The sequence below is a fragment of the Parus major genome, chromosome 1 (genome assembly GCF_001522545.3).
Source record: "Parus major isolate Abel chromosome 1, Parus_major1.1, whole genome shotgun sequence".
Taxonomy (NCBI): domain Eukaryota; kingdom Metazoa; phylum Chordata; class Aves; order Passeriformes; family Paridae; genus Parus; species Parus major.
The window spans coordinates 17,648,911-17,673,664 of NC_031768.1; the positions used below are offsets into that span (position 1 = coordinate 17,648,911).

Here is a 24,754-nt window from a genome sequence, read left to right on the forward strand (position 1 = left end):
GTAGAGCTTTCTCTGCTTCTCTGAAGGAGAAGATATTCTAAAAGCATATAATAAAGGCAATGATTAGAAGAGAAAGAAAATTTTAAGTTCTTTGATCAGCAGGTATCGGAGGGTGAGCTGAAACAACTTGGCTTAACTTCACACTTCTCATCAGTGTGATGCACAGTTGATCTAGTTAGCAGAGGTAAGTGAGTTAAGGAGTTCAGTGGTAGTGGTTCATGTGGCCTGCATGAATCCCTTTTTCATTGTGCTTTTGCAGAATCAGCTTTGTGTTCTCTATTGAAATGTTCCTTTGATGAGGTACATGATGCTTTAAGACTCTGGGCTGCTTCTGGGAATGCAGAACATTTTCTTTGGATTTATTTTGACTGTTATTATTAGTGGTGTTTAAAGGTATGTGAGTGATTAAAGCTTGTATCCTGGAACCTGGGAAATCAGGACTTAGAGATGTTCTCTGATGCAAATATCCTGTATGACCGTGGTGTAGCTATTTAGTCTCTTCCTGACCCCTCACTGGCTGCTCTTGCTAATAATATTATTTGATTCTTTATATTGAACAGATGAATTGGGAAGAAGTTTGTGGCTCAGAATACAGATTTTACTTTTGTTCCTTTCACCACAGCAGTATTTGGAGTCTTTTGGAATGATTTGGTCTCTGCTGTGTGTTGTGTGAACCTAGTTCTGGATGAGTGTAACTCTCTATGCTTCAGTGGCACTATTGCAGATCTTCATGCGACTTCAAGCAGTCTCTGGTCTTTCATTACTGTATGCCTCAGTTTCTTTAGTAGCTTCCCTGATAAAATGAGGATAGTACTAAATAAGCATCTAAAATTCCTCAAAGCATGGAAAAGTAAACAAGTGCTTGATTTAAATGAAATTTAAAAGTGACAAAATCTAGGGTGAATAATGCTTTCTAAATGCTAATTTTGTGAGTAATTAAAAACACAGTGTGATCTTGTTTAGAAATATTTTTTCTTGTATGCTGAGGGAAAAGGAAAATAGAATTTTTTTTTTTCAATTAAAGTTTCTCAAAAGAAGAAACATAAACAGCAGGAGGAGGGGAAAAGTATTGTTTCCCTAATGGTGTGGAAATGAGCTGGTATGAAGACCGTGTTGAAGGCAGTACTACCCTCATTTAAGAGGTAGTTTTATTAATTCTCCTGATTGCTGTTTATGAACAAAATTAAATTTAGAGGTTCATTAAGCTGTGATCCATAATGATGCTACATCATATTACATTTTTCATACTGTGTTTAACAGTTGTCATTCTGTATTGATGCTTGAGAAAATTGAGATAAGGCATCTGCTAAAGGAACCCTCAGTTACTTAAGTATTTTCTCTTCAATGCTTTTTCCTTTTAATCCCAAATTGCCTGATGTATGTCAGGTCCTGAGCATGCCTACCTTAGGAGCAGATTTTCTGAGAAACTTGGGTAGCATAAACTTCAGTAATGCCTTAAATTTACTCCTCCAAGTCTGAAAGAGATATTTGTAGGGGTGAGGCAAGAGTTTTACATGGCCTTTAGCGGGAATGAAATTGTTTGGGTGTGCCACAGTGGAATACCAATAGGGACCTTGACGATCAGTTAAAGTAAAAGCCAGTCCTTAGGGAACATTAAGGGGAAGACTGTGTCTCATGTTTTCTTCCTGTGGCATCAATAAGGGGCTCTGGGTGGAATTCACAGCCTCTGACCCCTGCACCTTGTTACTCACTTGGGAGAAGACACACAAGTTGCTCTTCTTTTAAAAGGAGAGTTTGCAAGAGTTAGATACAGGCTTATGGGAACTTAATGAAGTGTGAGTCACGGGAACAGGGCATCAGTGGGGCAAATAGGACTGGGAAATTGGCGCATAAGGAAGGGGATAGGATACCAATCTTTGTGAAGTATGACCTCCATTAGTTTGGTGGTTTTCTACCTGTCTAAAGTTAGGAAATATTACACAGCTTTAAGGGATCTATTTCAGACATATGCAGTGAGTCTTGATTTTTCATGTGAGAGATAGCTGGTTCCCACACCTTATCCACAGATATCTCATCGACATGTAGAAGGATAATCAAATGGATTAAAAGGAATTCCAGCTGATGTCAGACTCTTTTCTTATAATGCCTGATCTAGAGCTTGCTGAAAGTAAATGACATCAGAGGATAAGATCTTGCATAGTTTAACTGTGTAAGACATAAATAGGCCTGAGATGTAGGTGGGAATGAGATGACTCAGTCTTGGAGGTCTTTTCCAACCTTAATGATTCTGTGGGTCTGTGAAAAGCATTTGAGCCTAGATTGTGACATACAAGCCTTAACCAAATGGCAAAGAGAAAAGCTCCACAGATAAGAAAGATGTTGTGCCAGACTAGCCAAAGAAGAAAACTTAAGATTTATTTCATTTCTTAGTAACTGCTACAAACTTGAAGAGCAAGCAGATTTCCAACTTCTGTAGGATTTTGTTTTATTTTCTCAGTGGGCGTTTGCAGTGATTGGCTGACTTGCAAAAAGGAAGGGCTTTGAAACTGGCAAACTTGTTGAATGATTTAACATTTCTGCATTGATACAGTTCACAACCAACCTCTTTTAAAACAATCTTTTTTTTTTGTCTTTGAAGTCACATCAATTTCTTAGTAGTTTTTATATTTGTATCATGTGTTGTAGTCAATTACGTGTTTCTGGAATGCCCAGAAGTAATGATAAGCAAAGTTTTGCTGAGGCTGTATGAGCTTAGAGATACAAATACACTACAAACTTATCTCGTATTTTAGATAAATGGTGCATTTGGTTAAAACCCTTGGTTAAAACCCTTGCAGACAGTTTTCATTCCTCTTCATTTGTTTCTTCATAGGCAATCATAATTATATAGTGGTTCTCTTTTTAGAGGGTTTTCTTGTCAGGCTAGTCTGTTTTTCTGGTTTTTCATGTAGCTGGTGATCCAAGTATACTGTGTATCTTGGGAATGTTTATTTGTTGCATTTAAGTTTTCCCTCTGGCAGTTGAAAACATGAAGTTGTTTTCCTGGGTTACCATACCTGTCGACTTAGGTATGGTAGCAGATTCTCCAGGCATCCTAGATGTAAAGGACAGAATGTAGTAAGTTGCCTTTTTACATTTGCAAGAATTAAAAGGGCAAAAATCAAGAAAGGAAGATTCACAACCCTAACAGTTCTCTAAATTGTCTAATTGCATATATTTATTCCACTTTTAAATTTAGCCTTGGAAACATGTAGTTTGTCCTTATACAATTTTTCTTTGTTTCCTTTTGCATATAAGAGAAAATCACTGCTGTAATTGAGTGAGTGCAGCATTGCAAGTATATTGAGATCCATTCTGTAGTAGTTATCAAGACGCAGACAGAATCCTTTATTTAAAAACAAAGAAAAGAAAGTACCATCATGTCAGTTCATTACCAAAAGACAAGAGTCTGACATTTGTTAATGCTCTGACTAGTTTTTGCCATCAAAGCCTCTGTTTGTATTGCCCACACATAGCCTCCAGCTTTTCCCAAAAATAATGTCCCAAGTTAAATTTTTTTATGCTAGATGGAAAATATTTTTTTAGAAATGAACGGAAATGGTGAATGAAGATGTTTGTTTCAAAACTGCAATCTGTAGGCTTTTCCCCTCAGGTTTCTTTTTCTCTGAAAGATGATAGTCGCCGCTGCCTCTTCTGTGAAGAGAAAGTAATGGAATTTTCCATGTTTTGTAACTTGTTTGAATCATACCAGATCTGTGAAGCTTGTGGTTTTGTTTAAGGCCTGCATGCCTCTTGGAAAATAGACTTTGATTTGGGATTTTTGTCACCATGTTTTCCTTCTTTCCTTCATCTTTGGTAAACGCTTTTCCCTGTTTTTTATCTGCCTTTCTCTTTATAAGACTGTAGCTCAAATTCTTGAAATACAGACTCTTGGTCCCCACCGTTTCTTTTTCTTTCTTCTTTCCTACCCTAAACTGTCCAAGCAGTGTGGATGGTGAACTTATAAATATCTTCTGAGCTTCCCTGCCTTTAACAGCCTTAGTTGACAAACTTTTTGACAAACCAAAAAGCCTTGTTTGACATGAACTTTAGTCACAGTCTGTAGAAAGTGAGTTGCAGAAGCTTCTGAGAAATGCCTGTGAAATAAAAGCGATTTCTGCAAATGGGTGGGAGCTTGAGAGATGCTTGCTTTTGAAACATGTTCTTTTGTGAACTGAAGAAGAAATGTGAAAGTTACTCCTTTTGTACCACATCTCTGATCCTGATGATTGAGCCTTTTGTTGTGTAGCAGGAGACTCTTCTCAAGTGTACACACTGTGTCCAGCATAGAGACTGTGTTACCCGGTACCAGAAGACAACAATTGATAAAATACTTCCCCACTACAGAAACAAGGAAAAGTGCCACTATTTTCACTGCTTTAATATTGAAAATTAATCTCTACTTGCAAAACTGGAGAGTCTGGAGAGCAAGAGTTGGGCACAGTTTTGCATATGTTTCATGACAGACAAGCTTATCTTTATGCAAAGCATATCAATTTGTAAAATATTGTCAAAATTTCCTTGGATCCTATGCTAAAGACAGAATTTGGGCTTAGAAGAATATGTCTTTTCTCCATGAACCTATGGCTTGTTGCTGCAGGAAGTAATGGAAGAGAGACATTGTAAAGCTTGAGGTACTGCCGAGGGAACTGTGTGCTCTGCAGAGTTGTGGAGGAGTTAATACAGGTACCTGGAAATTAATATATAAAGTCTTTCTTATTTGTATGTGCCTCAGGCTGAGCCTGTTTGACAGTGCTGGCAACCCCTGAAGTACACAAGAACAAGGCCAGGCTTCTTGTTTTCTGCTAAGGGATGCCACAGGCTTCAGCTCCTAGGTGGCATCTGAGGATTCTGTGGACCAGGCTCCCATGGGTGCAGTTGGGTGGAGCTGGGACCTGGAATACCAGTTCCCTATCTGCCAGTGGATGTACTGGTCTTAGTTTTTTCTAAGCATCCTTAGGAGTACTGGTATTTGAGTTACAACAGGTTTATAGCTTGGAGTGTGGGAAAAGAAGCTCATATGGTTCATTGTGTCTGTAGTATAGATGTTGCTTTAAGAGGAATGCCAAGATGCTTAACACCTCTACTTCCTCTTATATTTGATGGAAATGAAGAATGCTGTCTTAATATGAACATATGTATTAAACTTCAGAAACCTGTGTTTGAAGTTGTTATCCTTTATTTGTCTGCCTGATGTGTTCCTCTTATTGCAGTGAGAGAGTACATACACTAGGGGGCTTGTTGAAACGTTCAGTTTATTGTTATAAGGGATTTTGAGGACCTCAGCAGGAAGAAAGCAAAAGCTTCAAGTGTTAGAATAATGAACAGTATGACCTAAGTGTTCTTTATAGACCTTTTGCTTAACAGTTAACTTAGATGTCATTGCTGTGACCAAAATGCATCTTGTTGACAACATATTTGCTGGACAAATACAGAATTTGAGCTACTCTTTCTCCCAGGAAGCTATAAGTTATTCATGACTCAGTAAGAGAAGTCAGGTAATCTTGTATTGTTGCTGTCCTGGTAAATCAGTGCTATGGTAAAACTCCTTTTGACTGGACTTGTCTTGAGGATACAGGAGAGACAGGTCATTGTTCCTCTCAGCTGCTCTGTCCCTCAATGGATCAAATCAAATCAAATCTGAGATCCATTTGATAACTGTTTCTTGGTAGTTGGGGGTTGCAGAAGGACCCCCTGTAAACCAGTCAGAAGCTTGCTCTGATGGGTCAGCCATTGTAACTTTCTCTTTACAAAGAATATACATGTGGTAATTCAGTTACAGAGTGTCAGTGTATGTTTCCTGTCCATGAGATTTCTAAGGATTTAAGGTATTGCTGTGACATACTTGGGCTCTGCAAAATTTTGGCAAGGAACCAACAGGTGGGCCCCAGGGCTGAGGCCACATGTGGAACAAGGAATCCTTCCCCAGTCTTGTTGTAAGAGCAAAAATTCATTTCAGAATGCTGTTATGGAAGATTGCTTCATATGGGAACAGTTTGGTGGGGGAAGATGGAGACACTGCTTATACTCAGAACTGGTGCTGGTAATTTTTTGAAGGCACGTTTGCCTGCTTGGTTATTCCATTAACATCTGCAGCTGCTCTGAGTGCCTCCTCTAGTCTCCTCTTCATTCTTTGTCCTTGCAGGGAAGGCTGTGAAAGCAGCTGCAGCTGCTGTGGAAAAGAGCAGGTGAGACCATGCTGACAGACACAGCTCTAGGGAAAAGCAGCATAAAAGCATCTCTGCACTAATCACTCAGCTTGGGCAGTCTGTCTTCACAGGTTATGCACTTTTCCCTAAAATTCCTCAATTCCTGGTTCCATCTGGGTGCCACATGCAGCATTTCTGGATCTTTGAATGATCTTACTTTAAGGAGAGCTGTGTCTCAGTTCTCTGCTGATAAATCCGAATTCATCTGCCTTTAGTGTGATACTTTAAACCTTGAAAGTGGATGGTGACATTGTGGGCTATGAAGTAAGTGTTTTCTGAAGCACCTATTTTGGTATCTACTGGGGGAGCTTTTGTTGTAGAAAGAATGTTTAAATTTCCAGGGTGTTCAGCACTGGAGTAACAGTGAAAAGCAAATGCCAGAGACCAAGGTAGAAATGGATGTAATGTTGACATCTTGTTTCTACACTCATGACATACAAAATCTTCTCAGAAGCTGCAACAGAGGTATTGCATGGCAGCAAAATACCTCGAGTGTTACACATTCTAGGTCTCTTTGTTGTAAAGCAAATCCTCTATAAAGACAGATTTTCTTGTAGACAGGTAATTTACCCCAGCTAATTTTAATGGTATGTTGTTAATGCCAAGACTTCCAGAGTTCCAGAGGCACCATTTGCTTTTCAGCATCTCTCACTGTGCCTCAGTTTTATCAGAAGTATCCAAATGGAATTCACATCCTTTGTCATTAGGGAAATGTGGGTGCTGGCATGGTAGTAATCAACAGTTCAGAGATTTCCATCTGCCTGGGTCTTTTCAAAACTCATTTCCTTGGATGCTAAAAATCAAGTGAGAGAAGGCAGGCAGAAGTTGTTAGACCACACATCTCAGACTTAGGTGGCCTGTACAGACTTTAGTCATAGCCTTGGTGTGCCACTTGAGACTAGATCAAAACTTTTAGCGTAGATGGAATTCAGAGACAAATGTTCCAAATAATAGTCTTCCACATAGTCCTTCCAGAAAGAAAAAAGCTAGTCATTTATACCCAAAGGATAATGCGCCTTAAACCCTAAGGATACAAGGGAACATTGTCCTTGTCTTTTCCAGTGACAGGGTTGAGCCACCTGTGCCACCATGTGATGTCATCTGCTGTGAAGCTCATTCCAATGAATCTAGAGCACCTCCTGCTCTAGGAACTTGTGTCCATTTTCTATTTATTTAGCCTTTTAGTACGGGGGTGATATCACTTCCCTTCATTCAGAGAAATAGAGAATGTTGATATGGCAACATACTGAGAAACACTTGTGCTGTAACCCTGTGAAGTACCCAGTACAGAGCAATCCAGCTGTTCATCAGTGTTGCAATTATTACAGTTCTTGCTGGCCTCCAAAGTACCCAAAGCTGTTTATGTGACTACTGGAATTTCCCACAATATTTTCAAGGACATGTTTCTGAATTTGTCAGATCACTGCTCTGGTACACTGAAATCATGGAAGTAAAGTAAAAAAATGAAAACTAAATATTAAATGGCGGGTTTTACTGAAATAAATAACATGGGTATTACACCATTGAGTGTTATTGTTCACATTTAACTGGATAAGAATATCCTGGGTTTAATTTCATTTGTAGTTGCTGAAGTGATTTTTGCTCTAAAAGTCAGCTCTGTATTCACAGAAATTGTAGACACTTTGCCAAGGAATGTAGGTCTCCAAAGAGCTTGCTGGGCCTCGACTTTTCTGTGGTTGTTCAAATGCTGAAATTAATGCTGTTGTTCTCACTTTGTACAAGTTTTGCAGAATACCTTGATTTCTAGAAGGTCTGCGATTTCTGATGCAGTTGCTGAACAGAGCCTTGGTAGAATCACTCTAAAATTCATCAGTTGTCATTGCCTTGGGATTTTTGGCTACTGTGAAGGTTGCATCATGTGCAACATGCTGATGGAGGAGGTGTTGAGGTGGTAGATTGCAGAGCAGCTGGCTGGCTTTGGAGAAGTATCTGTATTTTTCTGGTCTCTCCATTTCTCACTAGGTGATGCTGGTGACATGTAGGGATTTATATCCTCTGCTTTTACATCCTTCCCTTGGCACTAGATACTGACCTCTGTCATGAGGAGGCTATCAGACAAGATGGACTTTTAGTCTGGTGGCTCTCCTTGTGAAAAGTCTTCATCAAGTCACTGAAATATGTAGTGTATGAATTATCCCGTTGAAGTGACAGAGAGGAGACAGGGACCTCCCAACTGCCGAGAAGTACAACTTCACTTTCTGACAAGGGGGATGCCAACTTTCTCTTTTAAAAGAGAGTGCTCAGACCTGTGCTCCAGCACCAAACTCCGGCACTACTTCTGAAGTCAAACATTCCTATTTCATGGAACGTACAATAGATGCACATCTGCACATCTTCTGGCATATTTCCCCAATGTTTATTGTTGTTTTTAATACTGGGCATAGCAGTTACCCTTATGTGGTTAAGTATATTTGATTTCATTTACTAGAGTGCTGAAATAAGCAATGAGAAATTCAGAAGGTCAGAGATAAACTTACATGTCCAAAGTTGCCTCTCAGCTCTTCCTTCCCAAATATGCTTCATATGTTTCACTGATTCCTTTGGTTTGACCCTTTTTCCAGATGTCTCTTTCCAAATACTTGGTCAAGCAGCATATGTAGCTTACTAACAGCATGGAGAAAATGTGTATTTTCTTGCTGAAATCAATTTTCTCTGGATTAGACCTTGTTATTTAATTCTGCATGTCTGTGATAATACTGAATTTTGCACCTGCCAGTTAACTGAAAGGTCAGTTCATAGACTGAGTATACTTCCTTCCAGAAAATCAGCAGCATGACTTCAGATTGCTCTCCAAAAAAAATCTTTTCAAGTGTTTTTCATAAGTAGCTTTCTCATATCAAACAATAAACCAAACTTGAATTCAGCACTCCAGGTACGTCTGGAGTCAAAAAGGAAATTTCAGTGTGAAGTTCAAATGTGTGAGTTTGATCTAGAAGACTGACACAGGCTACTTCCTTTCTTTTTTTCCTGAAAGCACCAAACTCAGTATTCTTTAGCTGTCCAGCGCCTCAGTGCATTGTGAAACATGTTCTTCCAAGTGCATGTGTTTAATTTCTTTTCAAGGCACACATAAAAATTATTGTGAAACTCATGTTTCTCCAGTGTTCTTGTTTGCTTTTAAAGTAGCACTTTTAAATTTTAACATTTCCTTGTTCAGTCTCCTCAGACTGTGCCATATATGTATGTGAAGACAGTTATATATAGATTTAAGTAATCCTTCTGTTTACTCTAGCAGTGTTGTCTTTGTCTGGTGTCAGCATTGTTGCCATCAGTGACAGATTGGAGTTGTTTTGGGGGATGGGAGTGCAGAGTCAGCTGGTCTGTATTTAATCTTATTGAAGTAGACTTGATCCTTACTAGAGGCAGCTGCCCGTGCCTGATCCTGTTCTAATTTCTTAGCAGTGGTCGGTCAGCAACTTCCTATCAGTTGAATTCTGTCAGATGGCACCAGCGTTCAGACACCTTGGTGCCTCTGGTGTGCTGAAGACCCCTGATTTTGCAGGGCTCACCTCTGTGTTTTCTAGCTTTTATCAATAAATCCCTGATTATGAATTACATTTAGAGCAATCAAATTTCTAGAGCAGGCTTTCACTTGAAGTTCCACTGACTAGCTGATTGTTTCATGTTCACGGGGTTTAATTGTTTCCGTGCATTTTCTGGTTGGACTAAAAATACTTCTTTTTAGAGGCTTCACTGTGGAAGGTAATAGAAAATAAAAGAAAGGTGATTTGATGTTTAGCTGGGCAGTAACCAGTGTAGCCTAGTGCTAATGTAAACATAGGCATGAAGGCTTATATTGTTTCTGTGTAGGATCATTGGCAGTTTGTTTTGGAGACCACACAACAATCCTTGGTTTTTAATCCTATTTCTAAAACAGAAATCGGCTTCTTTATTCTCCAGTTGGCTCTATAACTTTCTGTCAGTTGCATAACTCAAATAACAAAATAATGTGACATAATTAATTCTTTCTTTGAAGTGTTAGATTCACTTTACAGATTATTTACAGTGAGGCATGTGATTAATTAACTTGAGAGTGACACGTACCATTAAGTACCAAACCTGGAAGTGGAATACCTTAGTTCTAATCTTACTTTCTTGGTTTCTGTTAATTTTTATTTCAAAGGTGGTTTTTCTCCATTTGCTATCTTGGTAAGTAGTTTTTCCCTGTTTCTACAGAGCTGTCCTCTTCAAACTCTATAGAAAAATTGGATTACAGTGAAAGAGAAGGTATTGGAGTACATCAGATGTACAAAATCTGTTTGCTGTCTGTTTAGACAACTTGTTGCAACTGTGTCTGAGGGAGTGCACTCTCTTACCTGAGATTATTTCCTGCTCTTAGCAATAGGTTTCAGTTGGACTGTGCTTCAGTAAACACATCTTAGTGACAAAGCCAGGCTAAGCAGTTCTTCTTCCTAGACAATCTCTCCTGCTCTGGTGTTTCCAGGGCACTGAACTGTACTAGAACTAAATATAACATGTTGAGATTTTGTTTGTTTGGGGGTTTTTGGTTTCTTGTAGGATTCTTTTTGTTGCCACTTAGACAATTGAAGCATCATCCATGAGGGGCCTGGGAGCTGGAGCACACAGGCAAGGGAGAGGGAGAGAAGAAATTGCATAAGCTGGTTTTGTAGCTGAGGAAGGGAAAATGTCCACGGAACCATGGTTTCAGACTGCCACAAGCTTGCCAAGGAATCACATCTGCTCTTACTTCAAAGCCTGTAAGGGAGCGTTTTCTTTTTTCTTGAGAATATTGCATTGTTTGTGTAATATATGTGCTTGTGCAGATATATGTGGTGAAATAGTCCATTCCTTTTAACTCATTCTCTCCTCAACTAGCAGAGGATTTGTCTACTAACTTTGTCAGTGTAGATATTTGGGGGTTTAATATCCTCAGGATTTTTTGTAGTTCTTTCTCATGATCATCATGAATGGTGACTGAAAGCTTAACATTGCAGGCAATTACTCCCACCAAAAGTAATTTTTATTCCAAATTAGTGCCTTCCAGTCAGCTACAACATTGGATTTTTCTGTGTAGATGAGACTGCTTGCATAGTAAGATAGGGCCTAGCTGTCCTTGGAGATCAGACTTCTTTTAAAAATGGGAAGGGGAAAGTTATGTGGTGTCATGGGCAATGCCTTTGTCACATCTTTTGAAGCACAAAGTTTTAAGAATAAGTTTCAAAAAAAGTCTTATTTTCCTCAAGCCAGTTTACAGCTAGAACAAGGCTATTCATTCTGCTATGAAATCATCATTCTCTTTCAGTATATTTCTGCATTTTCAATAAGTTACTTAGCGTTCCTTAGTAACCTTCCAGCAAGCAAGACCACGCTGTTTTTAGCAACCAAGAATATTTTATCTTTACAGATGTGGGGGTAATTCACAGTTTTTTGTATCTTGTAGACTCCCACTGATGGCAACTTGTTCTGCAAAGCTTTGCACTTGATAAAGAGTAGTACATGAGATTCCAGCCCTGTGGAAATCCAGAGCTCTGCAGAAATTAAACTCTTTGAATATCCTGTGTACAAATCCTGATTTAAATCCCTGTTTTGGTTGAATTCCTTGAGGCAAAGGTTTTGATTTTGCCCATGTTATGCCCAGTTTGTGCAAGTATGGGCACAATAAAATGGTCTGATTCTATTACATCAAAAAACCCTCTTTTATAGGTTTATGGTGAAGGTATTTAGCTTTTCTAGGGAGATGAAGAAGCTGACATTTTGCATGGAGAAGCCTGTGTGGGCAGAACACTTAACACAGCAGATAGGCTCGTGGGAAGTGGCATTCAAAGAGAGAACTAGGAGTTTTTAATCAGTAGAAATGGGTAATGGTTTTAACTGTTAGTGTGGGCTGCTCAAGATCAGCTCAGGTAGCATTTAAGATGAAAAAGCTCACAAAGTGCACACGCAGCAGTAACAGAAAATAATTCATCATTTGAAATAAGCAGACAAATATGTGAACACATAGGTCAGTCTGAAATCATGGAAAATTAAAAACACATCAAGACTGGAGAAAGTGCAATATTTCCTTGAAAAATAATGTGCTAACTAAGCAAGCAACTGAAAGTCAGTAATGGCATTTAACACTTAGGAGGAGCAAGCCCTTGGTCTCTAACCATACCTACCGTTGTGTGGGGCAGCACATGGCAAGCTGCTGAGTCTGGGCACCTACAGACCTGTGGGGAAGAATGTCTCTGTAAGAAATGTTGTCAGATGGCATATGATCACTGGTTGAGTGAGCTGAGGGTTGGATGTATAAATACTGAGAGCTAAAAATGGTACAAGAAACCACACAATGCTGGGTATGAATCTTCCATTAAAAATATGACATAGATAATTACCCTCCCTACTTCTATCTCCTTTTAATGTTGCAAAGCCTCTCCATGGAGACTTCTTTCTAAATAAGGGAATTTATTTGGGTTTTGGTTTTGAAGTTGTTTCTTTTCCTTGATTTGTTTTGTTGGGTTTTTCTTTTCCTTTAATAAGAAGATAAATTCCAGACAGGAATATTTTTTTTTCCTATTACTACTTAAGGTTCTCAAAGGATATTACAAAGAAAGAAAGTAATGTAAAATGTATCAGACTTCTAAAAAATTGTGTGACATTTTCCCTTTCATAAAATAAGAGAAACAAGGCATCTGAGTTTCTATGGATTTATGGGGAAAATAGCTTATGTCTTAGGTCATAGTCTTGCTGAAAGTAAGAGGTAATTTGTGTGCATATGAAGGCCCAAATGCAGTGAATGACTAATACACTAGTTACTGTCTCCTGCTTTTGGCATTCCCTGTATTTGTTAACTTTCCTTTTCAGCTAGTACACCCCAGATTAAAAGTCATCCATAAAACGTGGGAAAAATTATGAAGGGAGAAACAGTTGTCCAAAACTTTCTTTCATAAGGCCTAGAATTACTAATGATGGCCCAGGAATGTAGCATGAATTAGGTAGATGTGCTGGGGTAGAGTTTATTTCCTTCACAGTGACTGGTATGGGGCAGTGTTTCTAATCTGCACTTAACGCAGGGTTGACAATATAGAAATGTTTTTGCTATTGCTGAGCAGGGCTTACACAGAGCCTTTTCTGCTTTTCCTACTGCCACACTGGTGAGGACCTTGGTGGTGCATGGGAGATTGGGAGAAGACACAGCCAGGACAGGTGACACCAACTGACCAAAGGGATGTTCCAGACCATCTGACATCATGCTCAGTATATAAAGTTGGGGGGAAGAAGGAGGAAGGGGGGGACATTTAGAGTGATGACATTTGTCTTCGCAAGTCACTGTTATGTGTGATGGATCCTGCTGTCCTGGACATGGCTGAACACCTGCCTACCTCATAAAAACACACCCCAAAAAGAAAACCAGAGGGTAGCCTCCATTGGTGCTGCCTCAGCTCTCTGCCTGCAAGAATGAAAGGCAAAGAGCAAGAGCCATGGGCAGGAAGAGAGAGCTCTGCCTCTTAACCCTGACTTTAAAGAGACCAGCACCTGCTGGCCCCGCAGTTCCATTTCTGCATCCAGCATCTTAAAGAGACACTTTAGATACAGATAGATACAGAGTACAGTAAACCTTTGGGTTACCCAGGACACTGGGTGCGTGACAGTTCTGGACTTTTTTTCTTCATGGTTAAAGAATTCATTCTATTTACTGTGTCTGGAAAAAGATGCCCCAACTGGTTTTGGTCAGGTAACAATGGCTTCCCAGCAGAGCTGGACTTGGTAGGAATAAGTTAATTTTGAAAAGATCTTTGAGAGAGAAAGAGCATCTTTGAAAAGAAATGGAACTGATCAGTTGGGAAAACGTCAGCAGTGCTTTTCTTTGTGCTGAGAACCAACCACAACTGCAGCTGCCTGCTGACCTTGTGAACATTTGCAAAATACTGTGCCTTGATTGGGGGAAGCTTGCCAGTAGTTGAAGCTGAATGCTGTAAAAGAAAGCATGTTTATTTTAGTCTGTGTGAAGTGGAAGGAGGAACTACTTAGAATTGTGTAAAAATTACTTGTTTTACATTTATAACTTGGCAGCCCAATGACTTGTGAATTTGGAATGTGAAACTGATCTGAGAGTGAGCTGGGGACTTCATTACTGCAGGTTGAAAATAAGTGTTTTGATAAACCACCCTATCTGCTTCATGGATGAGAGTATGTTTTGCTTGCTTCAGAGAAATTCTTGTCTCCATAGGCTTGGGGTTATAGACAGTTTACAATTTTGTTTGTATTTCCATTGTCAGATTCTAGTTGTCAGCTTTTTGATGAAGAGGTAGTTGCACATTTAGCTCAAATTGTACTGCTTTGTATTGTTTTTAAAGTAAACTCTGAGGTAATGGATAGAACCCAGACTGCTGGAATTACAGCACTTCTACTTTCCCGCACTTGCTCCATCAAAGAAAGTTTAGTGTGCACCTCAACAGGACAGTACTTTCTCTATTATCTATTATGTCTGTTTTTGGCTGGAAATACTTGTTTTTGGAAAAGCAGTAGTTTACACGCCCATTTAGTTTCATTACTTCTTTTCCTTGATCATCTGTAGAAGCAAATAATGCTGCCTACTGTGAGGGTGGTGAAACATTGGAGCAAGTTGCCCAGGGAAGCTGTGGATGTCCCATCCCTAGAAGTGTTCAAGGCCAAGCTGGATGAGCCTCTGAGCAACTAGATCTGGTGGACACTATCCCTTCCTGTGGCAGGGGAGTTGGAATAAGATGATCTTTAAGGTCCTTTCTAGCCCAAGCCATTCTATGATTCTGTCTGTGACTGTGGAGTTTGTTACAGTAATATCTCTGCACAGATAACTGATTTGAAACTGCAACGAAATTCCACACAGCTGCAGTGGTATTACCAGCAACAGCTGTCATGTTCTGTGCTCAAATTCAGCCTTTGGTGCAAAAAACTGTGTGTCCCTGTGGCACATTTCTGTCCTGAGCCTCTGCCTGGATTCCAGACCTAATTTATGTGTCTAAAACTCTGTAATACGATCACTCTGGGATCTTTTTTAACCAGTAGCTATGGAATAGCAGAAGTCAAGTTAGAAACTTAAGGACAGTGTATCTGCTTAGTGTAAAGTAAAATACTCCAGACATATATCAGGTAATTCTGAGAGTGGAATTTAAATTTGTATTATTATTTTGATTGTTACAATTAGAATCTACAGATTTATGAACTACTCTGTGTTGAGAAATGGAGATTGATGCACACTAAACAGTAATCTACTCATCCATCATGAAGTTTCTGCTAGAGTTCCATTTAATTTCCAAACAGAAGAATTCATTATCTATCTCCAGAGAATCTTTTTTTTTTTTCTTCTTAAGGATCAGCGTGTGCAGTGAGCTATCAGACAGTATTCTACAGCAAACAAGCAAGGAAGCAGCTGTCTTTAGCATGCAGCTATGGAACTAAAGAATAAAAAATTTCCATGGGCAATGCAGAAGTACAGGGAGTTATCTAGTGTCCCAAGAGAGTTAAGAAATATTGGTCCAACTCATTGCCTTGCCAGTTTTGCTGAGTAATCTACAGTGGGAGACATTGGTTTGCCAGCATAGTCTTGTTTGTTTTTTTCTATCTAAAAACTATTCAGTGTAATTTGTATCCAGTTTGTGCTTAAAAACATGTTCTGTAGTTGTGGGCAGTGTGGTGTCCCAGGAAGTTGGTTTCACTGGGGTGCAAGGTATAGCCTGGGTGCTGTATCTTGTCCTCAAAGTGCTGAGCCCTCTGTAGGCAATGTTAGTTTCTTTAATTCAAACCTTCTGGTTAAAATGGCCCGACACCAAATAAATCTGACTCTTCCAAAAACACATATGGACTCTAATGTATATTTCCTTGTGAATTCTGGCAGTGCAGCCTAGCTCAGGGGTGTGTCCTTAAAGCAGAATCACAGAAATGGCTTTCTGGAATAGATCGCTAATAACTCCTCAAGCCCTTTGACAACCAACACAAAACTGTGCATGGTGTTCCAAAAGACAGGACAAAAACTTTCTGTGTCTTTCAGACAAACAGATCCCAAACTTGAAGTTTCTGATAATATAATTTAAAATATCTGTTTTCTGTGAATGCCATACAGGGGCTAATTTTTTTAGGAAGGCTGACAGTCAGTTGGCTGCTCAGTACAGTACTTTCCAGTATAAAAATAAACTGCAGATGTTTGACACAGAAATGTCAGGATATTTAACTTTGGGTTAGGGTTTGCAGATGTCCTGTGTGTTGTGGAAGCTAAATCCCCGCCTTAGGGTGATAGAGGGAAGAGGTACATGGCACTAAAAGCTGAGAAGCAATGTCCTGTGTGTGACCAATGCATCCTGACCTGTGGACACTGTCCTTTTTGATGTTTAAAAAAACTCTGCCACTGTCATTAGTAGTGAACTGTTAGACGCTTTTGAGGATGGTAGGTTTTTATTGAGGAGTTCAGTTGCCAGGTGATTTTGTCCCTCTTACAGAAATGTCCCCATAAGAATGAAGTTTTGTGTAGCCCTTTGATGTTCTCACTGCACATAGCATTGTTTCATCAGAGCAGTACCCAGGAAGCAGAGGTAAATTTGGACATGCACAATCAAGTTCTTGCTTACCCCAGAGTATTTTTGTTGACAGATTGGTCTAAATGTTTCACTTCTTGAATTGTTTTAAATCCTCTTTAAAAGACCTGATGCATGCATTTATGTTGGTGCTGTTTTGTTTTTTCAAAGCAGTAGAGTAAGGCTGCCAGCTTTGGACTTTGCAAGTCTTGAGAAATGGCTGAGTTTGGACAGTTTATCTAAACACGATGCTTACAGCTGTGTTTCATTGAATGCACTTAATGGCAGACATGACAGACCCATTTGTTCATTTTCACAGAGTAGTAACTGATTACATTTTCTCTTGGCTATCATTCAGCTAAAGTTGCATTGTCCTGTGCATTGTTTCCTTTCTCAGCTGCTAAGTCATTATTTTGGAAACAACTCTCTATTTTGTTGGATTTTTTTAGTATGGGGAGTGAGTTGGTATTTTTTGGTTGGGTTTTTTCTGTTTTCTTGGGAGAGGGACGGGGTTGTGTTTTGGGTTTTTGTTGTTTTGTTGTTTGAGTGATTTCGGGGCATGTGTATTTTGGGGAGAAATGGAGCAATGTTGATTTTTGCTGTAGTACTAATACATAGGTTTCCTACAGTTTTAGGATTCAGTTCCAGGATCTTCTTCATTTCTCCCTGTTTATTCCAGCCTGGCTTTACTGTGATATTTAGTGGGAATTCGTCTTTATGCAAAATGAGTGCAGCTGCACCCTAGAACATATGGATTTTTTACTTTTAGACCAGCAAAAATATATAATATTTTTAAAAGTTAAAATAAAAGATGGCTGGTCGATAGCCCAGTAATTTACATCTCTTATGGTTTATTTGTCTAGGGAGGCAGCAGCAGCTGGAGGCTGAGGACCCATACGTGGAGGCTGATCAAGACCTGCACAGGAGGGTGGAGCGTTCTGTGGAGCCGCCTACAGAAAGACCCGGGGAGAGGCGCATGGCAGAAATGAAGAAACTGTATGGTGCTGAAGCTGCCAAAATCCAGGCAATGGAGGCTGCTATGCAGCTTATCTTTGATAGGAACTGTGACAAAAAGCAGCCCAAATACTGGCCCATTATTCCCCTTAAGCTGTGAGTACCTGGACTGTGCTCTGACATGGCGCAGTGCTATAAGGCCAGGTGCCTCAGGTTGGGCTGCTGAAAGAACAAACTGCACATTTTGGTTTTGGCCTTTGGGGGAGTGTCTAGCAAGGACAGCATGTATTTCTTTGGCCATTTTTTTCTTTTACAGTGTCTGTCAGTGATGCTCACAGTCCATTCATCCTACATACAGTTGTCAAGTAGTAATAGGAGGGACTGTAATATCAAACCTGTCTAAAATTCTCTAATTTGATACCCACTTGACTTGCAAGAAACATAACAACATCCATACTCATTGAACTGGGAAAACATGAAGCAATATAAAGAAGGAAAAGACTTTAGGAATCGTCTGCTCTTCCTGTTTAGGAATTTGACTGATCCCATTTTCTTGTCTTATTTAACGTAGTAGTATTAGGATCATGTTTCACACAGCATAGCTTGAAGTGTTATGTCTGCTAATCCTGGATTTTTTTGAGAATCAGGAGCCCACTGGCCAAGATACAACTTATCAAATTACCATAGCCCAGACACTGGAATTCTTTTTCAAAGGATTATAATAAAGCAGGAAGGTTTCTTCCCAGACTGATACTTGTCTGGCACGAGTTTGACTCTAAAGCAACATTATATAGAAAAATGTTTTAATGCAGGGGTGGGAGGATCGGGCAGAAGCCTGTTGTGATCCTGTCTGTTAGAGATCTGTCGAGCAGAAGAGAAACTTAAGAGGACACAACACTATAGGAGCCAGTGCCTACAGTGTTTTTTGCCATTCTAATAAAAAGCAGCAATGGACTTTAAGCTTTAAAGAAGGCTTATTAGAGCAGTAGACTATATCTCACCAATGTATATGGAACTGTGGAAGCCAGGTAGCCCTGTGGGCTATGTCTATTTTAGTTGCAGCTTTCCAATGACCAGGTGCATAGGACATGCACAAAATTTAAACATAAGTAGTTGTGTACTCATCTGTCTGCACAGAGATGTGCCTCTGTGTGTGCTTATCCATCTGCACTAGCTGTTTGGTTCTGCTTCTGTCACTCTTTGGGCCAGTTGTGCTTGCCCCACAGGAGGTAGAATGAAGTACATTGGTGGTTTGTGTAAGAGAGGCCAAAAGGGCCCCTCAAAACCTGTGTCTCCTTAGAAAATGGTACCCTGAACACTTAAAAGGACTCTGTGAAGCTCTGCTGATAAATATCATTGTGTACTGAAGGTCAGTAATTTGTGTTGCAGCATTTCCATGCCAGGGCAAAGGAACCATCTGCTGGTTTAATAGTGATATACCCATCTGCCTTTGTGGCAACAGAGGAAGGTTACAATTAAAATTTTAGCTTCAGTGCATGTTGACTGAGTGTCTGGAGTTTCTCTGTAGCATGTGTAGTTTGTAATACACCCTGCAGTTTCTGTGCTCTCTGCAGCAGCCAGCTGCAACAAAGCAAGTCTGCAGTGCAGTTTGGAATATCTTTGCTTTCAGCAGTAGTTACTGTTTTTTCAAAGCAGCATTTCCATGACATTCCACCTCTTTCACTTTAGATGTGATGAGATGAAGTTAAATTGAACACTGAAATTAAAAAGCCTCCAGTTTCCAAGACTTATTTGTGGTGTGATTAATCTGAAAAACTTCACTGAGACAGGAGAGAGAAAAGGATTATTAACAGTCCTTCATTTGTCTTCACTCTTGTTTTTGGCAGGTCTCGTCAAAAATTCTGTGTTTTGTTGGGGTTTCCTTTCATGGACCAAATAAATTTTCTTCTTAACACCTTGTAATTTTCTTTTATTTTTTTATATAAACAAACTTCCATAGTTAGAACACTTCCGTTCTTAGATGGTAAAGCTTTCTTTTAGCTGCTGTATTGTTTAAGGAAAATTGAACTTAGAGCAGGAGTGGTTTTAACATATGGAGAGGCACAAGGAGTGTTGACAAGACTTTCACAGCAATGTCAGGCAATACCACACATGTATGGTGTGGTGCAAAATGAATGGGAGGGTTGCTGTATCCACTGGGGGAAAACCCTGTTGCAGATTACCATGCATAAATTTCTCTGTTCCTATTTGAAATGTTCCCAATGTGGTGATGGTGTTTTCCCTGTGCAGTTCAGTTCAGAAAAAAAAAAAAAGAAGAAGAATGGGTAGGGTAGGACTGGGCTGTTCTTACTTTTCAACACAATTTCAGTTCTTGCTGTGGTTGACTTTTCATACAACTGGTTCTGCTAGCAGAAGCAGAAATTCAGGTCTCAAAAGTATTTGTAGAGACCTCATATAAGACAAACATTGAATTCCTTTCCTACTTCACATAAAGTGTAAAACAAATTTATAAAAATAAATATATAAGGGAAATTACCTTGCCTTTGGTTCTTGTAAGGATTTTTAAGAGGGTTTAGTAGGCTTAATATGCTATGAGGTTAGAAGGAGAGAGAACTGGATGAATTGTTCCCTAGGAACTATATACTAACTCCTGAAAGGGGGAAATATCCTACTGCAGACTTAAGAGTTGCTGCCAAATAATCTCATTTCAGGGGATGGGCCAGCAAAATGGGACATCTGGCCCAGATGTCCCATTTTTTCTGGAAATTCAGCAGAACTTGAAAATTCTGTGCTGCAGTTCTTTTACTCTATCTCCCATGTCATTTTACGTTTATGATAAATATCTCACATAAAAGCATGTGATCATGGAGGAAATGCAGCAGCAACTCAAATATGCCACTTCCATCGTCTGTAACATTTGCCTTTCTTGCACACACGTATTATGCTGCAGTCCTCAGTCATGGGAACATGCACACATTGTTCCCCCAAAGATACAATGTTCCTTGACCAGAATGCAGCTGTGGTATTGCAGACTTGATTCTTCCTTCTCCAGAAAGTTGCACCTTTGCTTTCAGTTATGCCAGTTGTTGGTATAGTCCTGCCCAAAGGGAATTCTTCACTTGCTGATGGTACTGTTTCTCATGAGCTTTTCCCAGCTCCAGTAGAAGGAATTACACCCTGAAGTCATCCAAACAGTCTTGATTTCAAAAACTGGTTTCTTCATTTGTTACATGCAAATCAGGCTGATTTTCAGCAGAGGAGTTTGTGATTGGTTGAAGATGCTCTGAAGTTAAGAGAAAAATGTAATAGGTCTTTTCTACTACATTCTTAAAAGAAATAAGGAAAAAAAAAACCTTTCAGAATTGGTGTGATATAAATGTAACATAGAAATGAAGCAATGATCTGTTTCCTACGGAAAGAAAAATTGCTTACTTTTATGCTTTGGTGATGTTGTCAAGGGCTCTTGTTCTTTTAGAATTTTTTCCCCATACAGCAGCTGACAGCTCAGTGTGCCTGTGTGAACAGGCAGCCTAAGAAGAGACTGACTCAACCCTTTTGATGAGCATCATTTTCGCAATCAACATTACGGGTAAATATTCATCCTTTTTGACGGGGGTTTCATTAATGGCTGGCTACAAACATCTCACACTTGGAAAAGGCATTAATAAAAAGCAATCTAAATTTCAGTAACAGCCTTTATGAAGGATAAACATCACATACATAACACATACAGATTTGGTCACTTGTGTCTCTTAGTAAAAGCTTCTCATTCATTACATAAAATATGCTGTAAATATTGGTGTCTTCATCTCTTGTTGCACGAAGAGCAGTCTAGCTCTTGGTGTAGAAATTGAGAAAAGCAAGACACAGATTCAGCTGCTTGAGTTTTGAGTTTTAAGTGTGATTTTTGGCATGCTGGGCTGAATATTTTGGCTGAAAGAATTAGAGAGGGGCCAAGATTATTGCCCAAAATGTGAAATACAATCTGTCAAAAGGAAACATCCCAACTCTGTTTTCCTTCTGGTTTCTTAAAAGTGTAAGCTCCTGGAAAATGTATTATTTGATAAATAATACATTCATCCGGTGACAAAAATCTTTTTTCATGTTTGTGTGCTAATCAATCAGCTGTCTACCCTGTCTAACCCGTTGTCTCCTGTGTTCCTGCATGGACAAATTCTTACAGGCTCTTTTCTAGGTAGAATAGCAGCCAGTTAGGAAGGCTCAGCTGCTTCTGAAGGGTGGTTATATCCAAAGTGTGTTCAAGGCTTCACACCTCTTCCTATTTCTCACATAGCTGGAATTGCTGAGCTGGCACACAGTGACACGTGCAGAGAAGCTCAGGGTGGGTAGGTGACAGACCATGATGTTGCCATTTGGGTGTTGTGCTGGAGACCTGGCTGTCACAGCAGAGGAATTACTTGGACTCAGTCCATTCTTTGGAACTGGTCATACAGGCATCAGCCTCAACTATTGATATCAACAGACCAGGAACAGCATGGTTTTGCTTGGAAGAAAGTGGAGAAAGACATGTTTCTTTTGAGTTTTCTTCTCCTGAGCTTGCTGTCAGTAATTGAGATTCTCTGTGCACAGATTTCATTACACAGTCACAGAATAAATTTTTTCCCCTTTAATAATGAATCCTTTAATTCTAAGAAGGCAAGCAAGCAGAGTAAATGCAAACATACATAGTTTTTGAAAAGAAAATACTTTTCAGCCTAATGATGCCAATACCACTGCTGATTCCCTGAACTACATTGAGATCTTCTACCTGCAAAGCCTTTTGAAAAACCAAAATACACCTAACTGCTATCCCCATGACTGTTTTCAGCCATCCCAAAGACATACATTTGTGGGGAGAAAGGAATGAGAAAAGGATTGGTGGGGTTTTTCTAAATAGAATTACAAGTGGTCCTCCTTAATTTTTAGTTTATTTTAAATAAAAGCAACAATTTCTTGACTCAATAAGAAATGCGACAAAAAGTCTATGAGGAGTTATTCAAAATAAATTACACCACTGTCTTCAGATGTCCGTAATCTGGTCCTTACTGATAGCTGGGAAGGGGTAAAAAATTACTATTTTATTTATGTCCCCTAGACAGTTGCCTTTGGGTGTTTGCATAGGAAGATAACCAGATTTCCGATCTGTTTATAGGGATGTTTAGAATCTTTCCACACACTTCTACTGAAGATGAAGATTGAAATACCAGTCTTGAGGTTCAGCTTTCAGCTATCTCACGCATTCTTCTTTTCTAGTTACAGCAACCCCTCCTGTTTGGTGACTCAGCTCCACCAAAGGTTACTGTCATTGAGGTCAAAAGGAGTCAAGCTGAAAGACACCTAATACAAAGCTGTTTAATGTAATCTCGTTTACTTGTTATTTGGCCTGAGATTCAGTAAATCATTTTCATCTAGACTTGTACAAGCAGCCAGCATGGAAAAGTGTCTGCATTGCATTTCAGCAGTCTTGATACTCATATAGCTGTGTTACTTCCATCCTTTGCATTGGACAGGAAAAGATCTCAGTCACCATGTCTGGTTTCTGCTACCTCTGGCAACAACATCATCTCATACATTTCAGAAACTAATTAGGAGATTCCATTTCCTGTCACTTCCACGTCTGCTTGTTAAGACTGCAGGGCCTTCTTCTCACTTGCAAAGCATAATAAAATACCAGGAACATGCCAAATTTAAGTTATCCTTTGTCAGAGAGTTGCAAAAACTGTAAATGTAAATATAATTGCAGATTATGTATTTTGGGCTTTTTAAGATCCTGTAATATCTTCCCCGTGGACAGAAAGCAGGGACTTTCTGTTGTAAGAGAAATCAAGTTGAAGACTGAAGTATGTGTGGCATATTCCATGAAGTGGCTGAGTAATGGCTGAAGGCTCCCCTTCCACTGTCCTTTCATGAAAAATGGTGAGCTTGAGCTAAAACTTCAGCCAGTTATGTTACAATGCACTTGAAACACACAAGTTTTGTCAGTTTCTCCAAATAGAATAATTCTTACACGACTACAGAATATAAATCTGAAATGGACTGTAAACCAAGAGCAGTCAAATGAAAAATCAACTGCATAAAGAGAAGGCAGTAGTATTCACTACTTTTTATCAATTTTCTCTACATGTGTTGATGAATTTAGGATTTCCAGAAATGCCAGACCACACTGCACTAGAGACAAGAAAGTATTTGTTAAGCAAAACATGACATTTTCATTGATACTGCACTGCAACAGAGTTGTGTCAGCAGTGCCACAGCTGCTTGGTGGTCCTGTTTTGGTGTCACTGCCCTGGGTGTTGGGGGCACACAGGAAGTCCTTCCTTGGCACCTCCAGAGAAGCCCTGTAGCAGAGCATGCTCATGGCAGCTCTTTCTGTGTTATATCCTGGCCCTGTGGTCATTGTCACCTTTTTCTGCTGGCTGCTGGACTCAGACATGACAACGTACTGTCTTGCTCTGAAAGGATGCTGAGTGTGGGATATGTGTGATGACATGATGGTCCCATGGCAACAGGCTGTGACATCATCATTGCCAGATGGTGAATTCTTTCAGGGACATATCAGAAATAACAGCTGTGTTGTGCTGTAGAAAATCCTTACTCCAGAACTGCTCTTCTCTGTCACCACAGAAAACAGAGAAAATGACAGACAAAATTTTCCCTCCTTTGATTTTCCTGTTGAGCAGATCCCTCTCCAGGTCACCTACAGCTCCATGTATCTCCAGAGTGCAAAAGTGCTTTATAGAGAACTTCAAACAAGATTAGTGTTTTTCCCTTCCTGAGTGTGTTTTACTTTACAAACCTGCTTTAGAAAGTCCTGTACTTTCTCTGTCAACAGCACTTAAATCTTGTTTAAAAGCAGAAAAAGAGCTGCCTTATCATCTCTTCCCTTCAGAAGCTCTTTTAGTCTAGCTGTGTTACTTGCATTTTCAATTCTTAACAAAATGAAATCTGTTTCTTTGGCATGGTTAGAGCTAAAGCTTTTTTGTGGTAAACACATTGATAATAATTTGCAGCACTAGTGATTTGTGTTACTTCTGGAAACTGTCGTTCCAGGCACAGCCTGCAGTGTGATAGTCCCCATCAGCATGATGGAATTGTCCACCTCAATCCAAGAAGATAGAA

The 24,754-nt window shown here is 39.6% G+C and overlaps 1 protein-coding gene across 1 annotated transcript in view; it reads left to right on the forward strand.

Moving 5' to 3' along the window:
- Nucleotides 1–24,754, forward strand: part of GEMIN8 (gem nuclear organelle associated protein 8) — a 35,415-nt gene that overhangs the window by 8,583 nt on the left and 2,078 nt on the right. Inside the window, exon 4 of the mRNA XM_015647418.2 lies at nt 17,584–17,830. Coding sequence (XP_015502904.2) covers nt 17,584–17,830 — 247 coding nt within the window. The remainder of the gene's footprint in view (nt 1–17,583; nt 17,831–24,754) is intronic.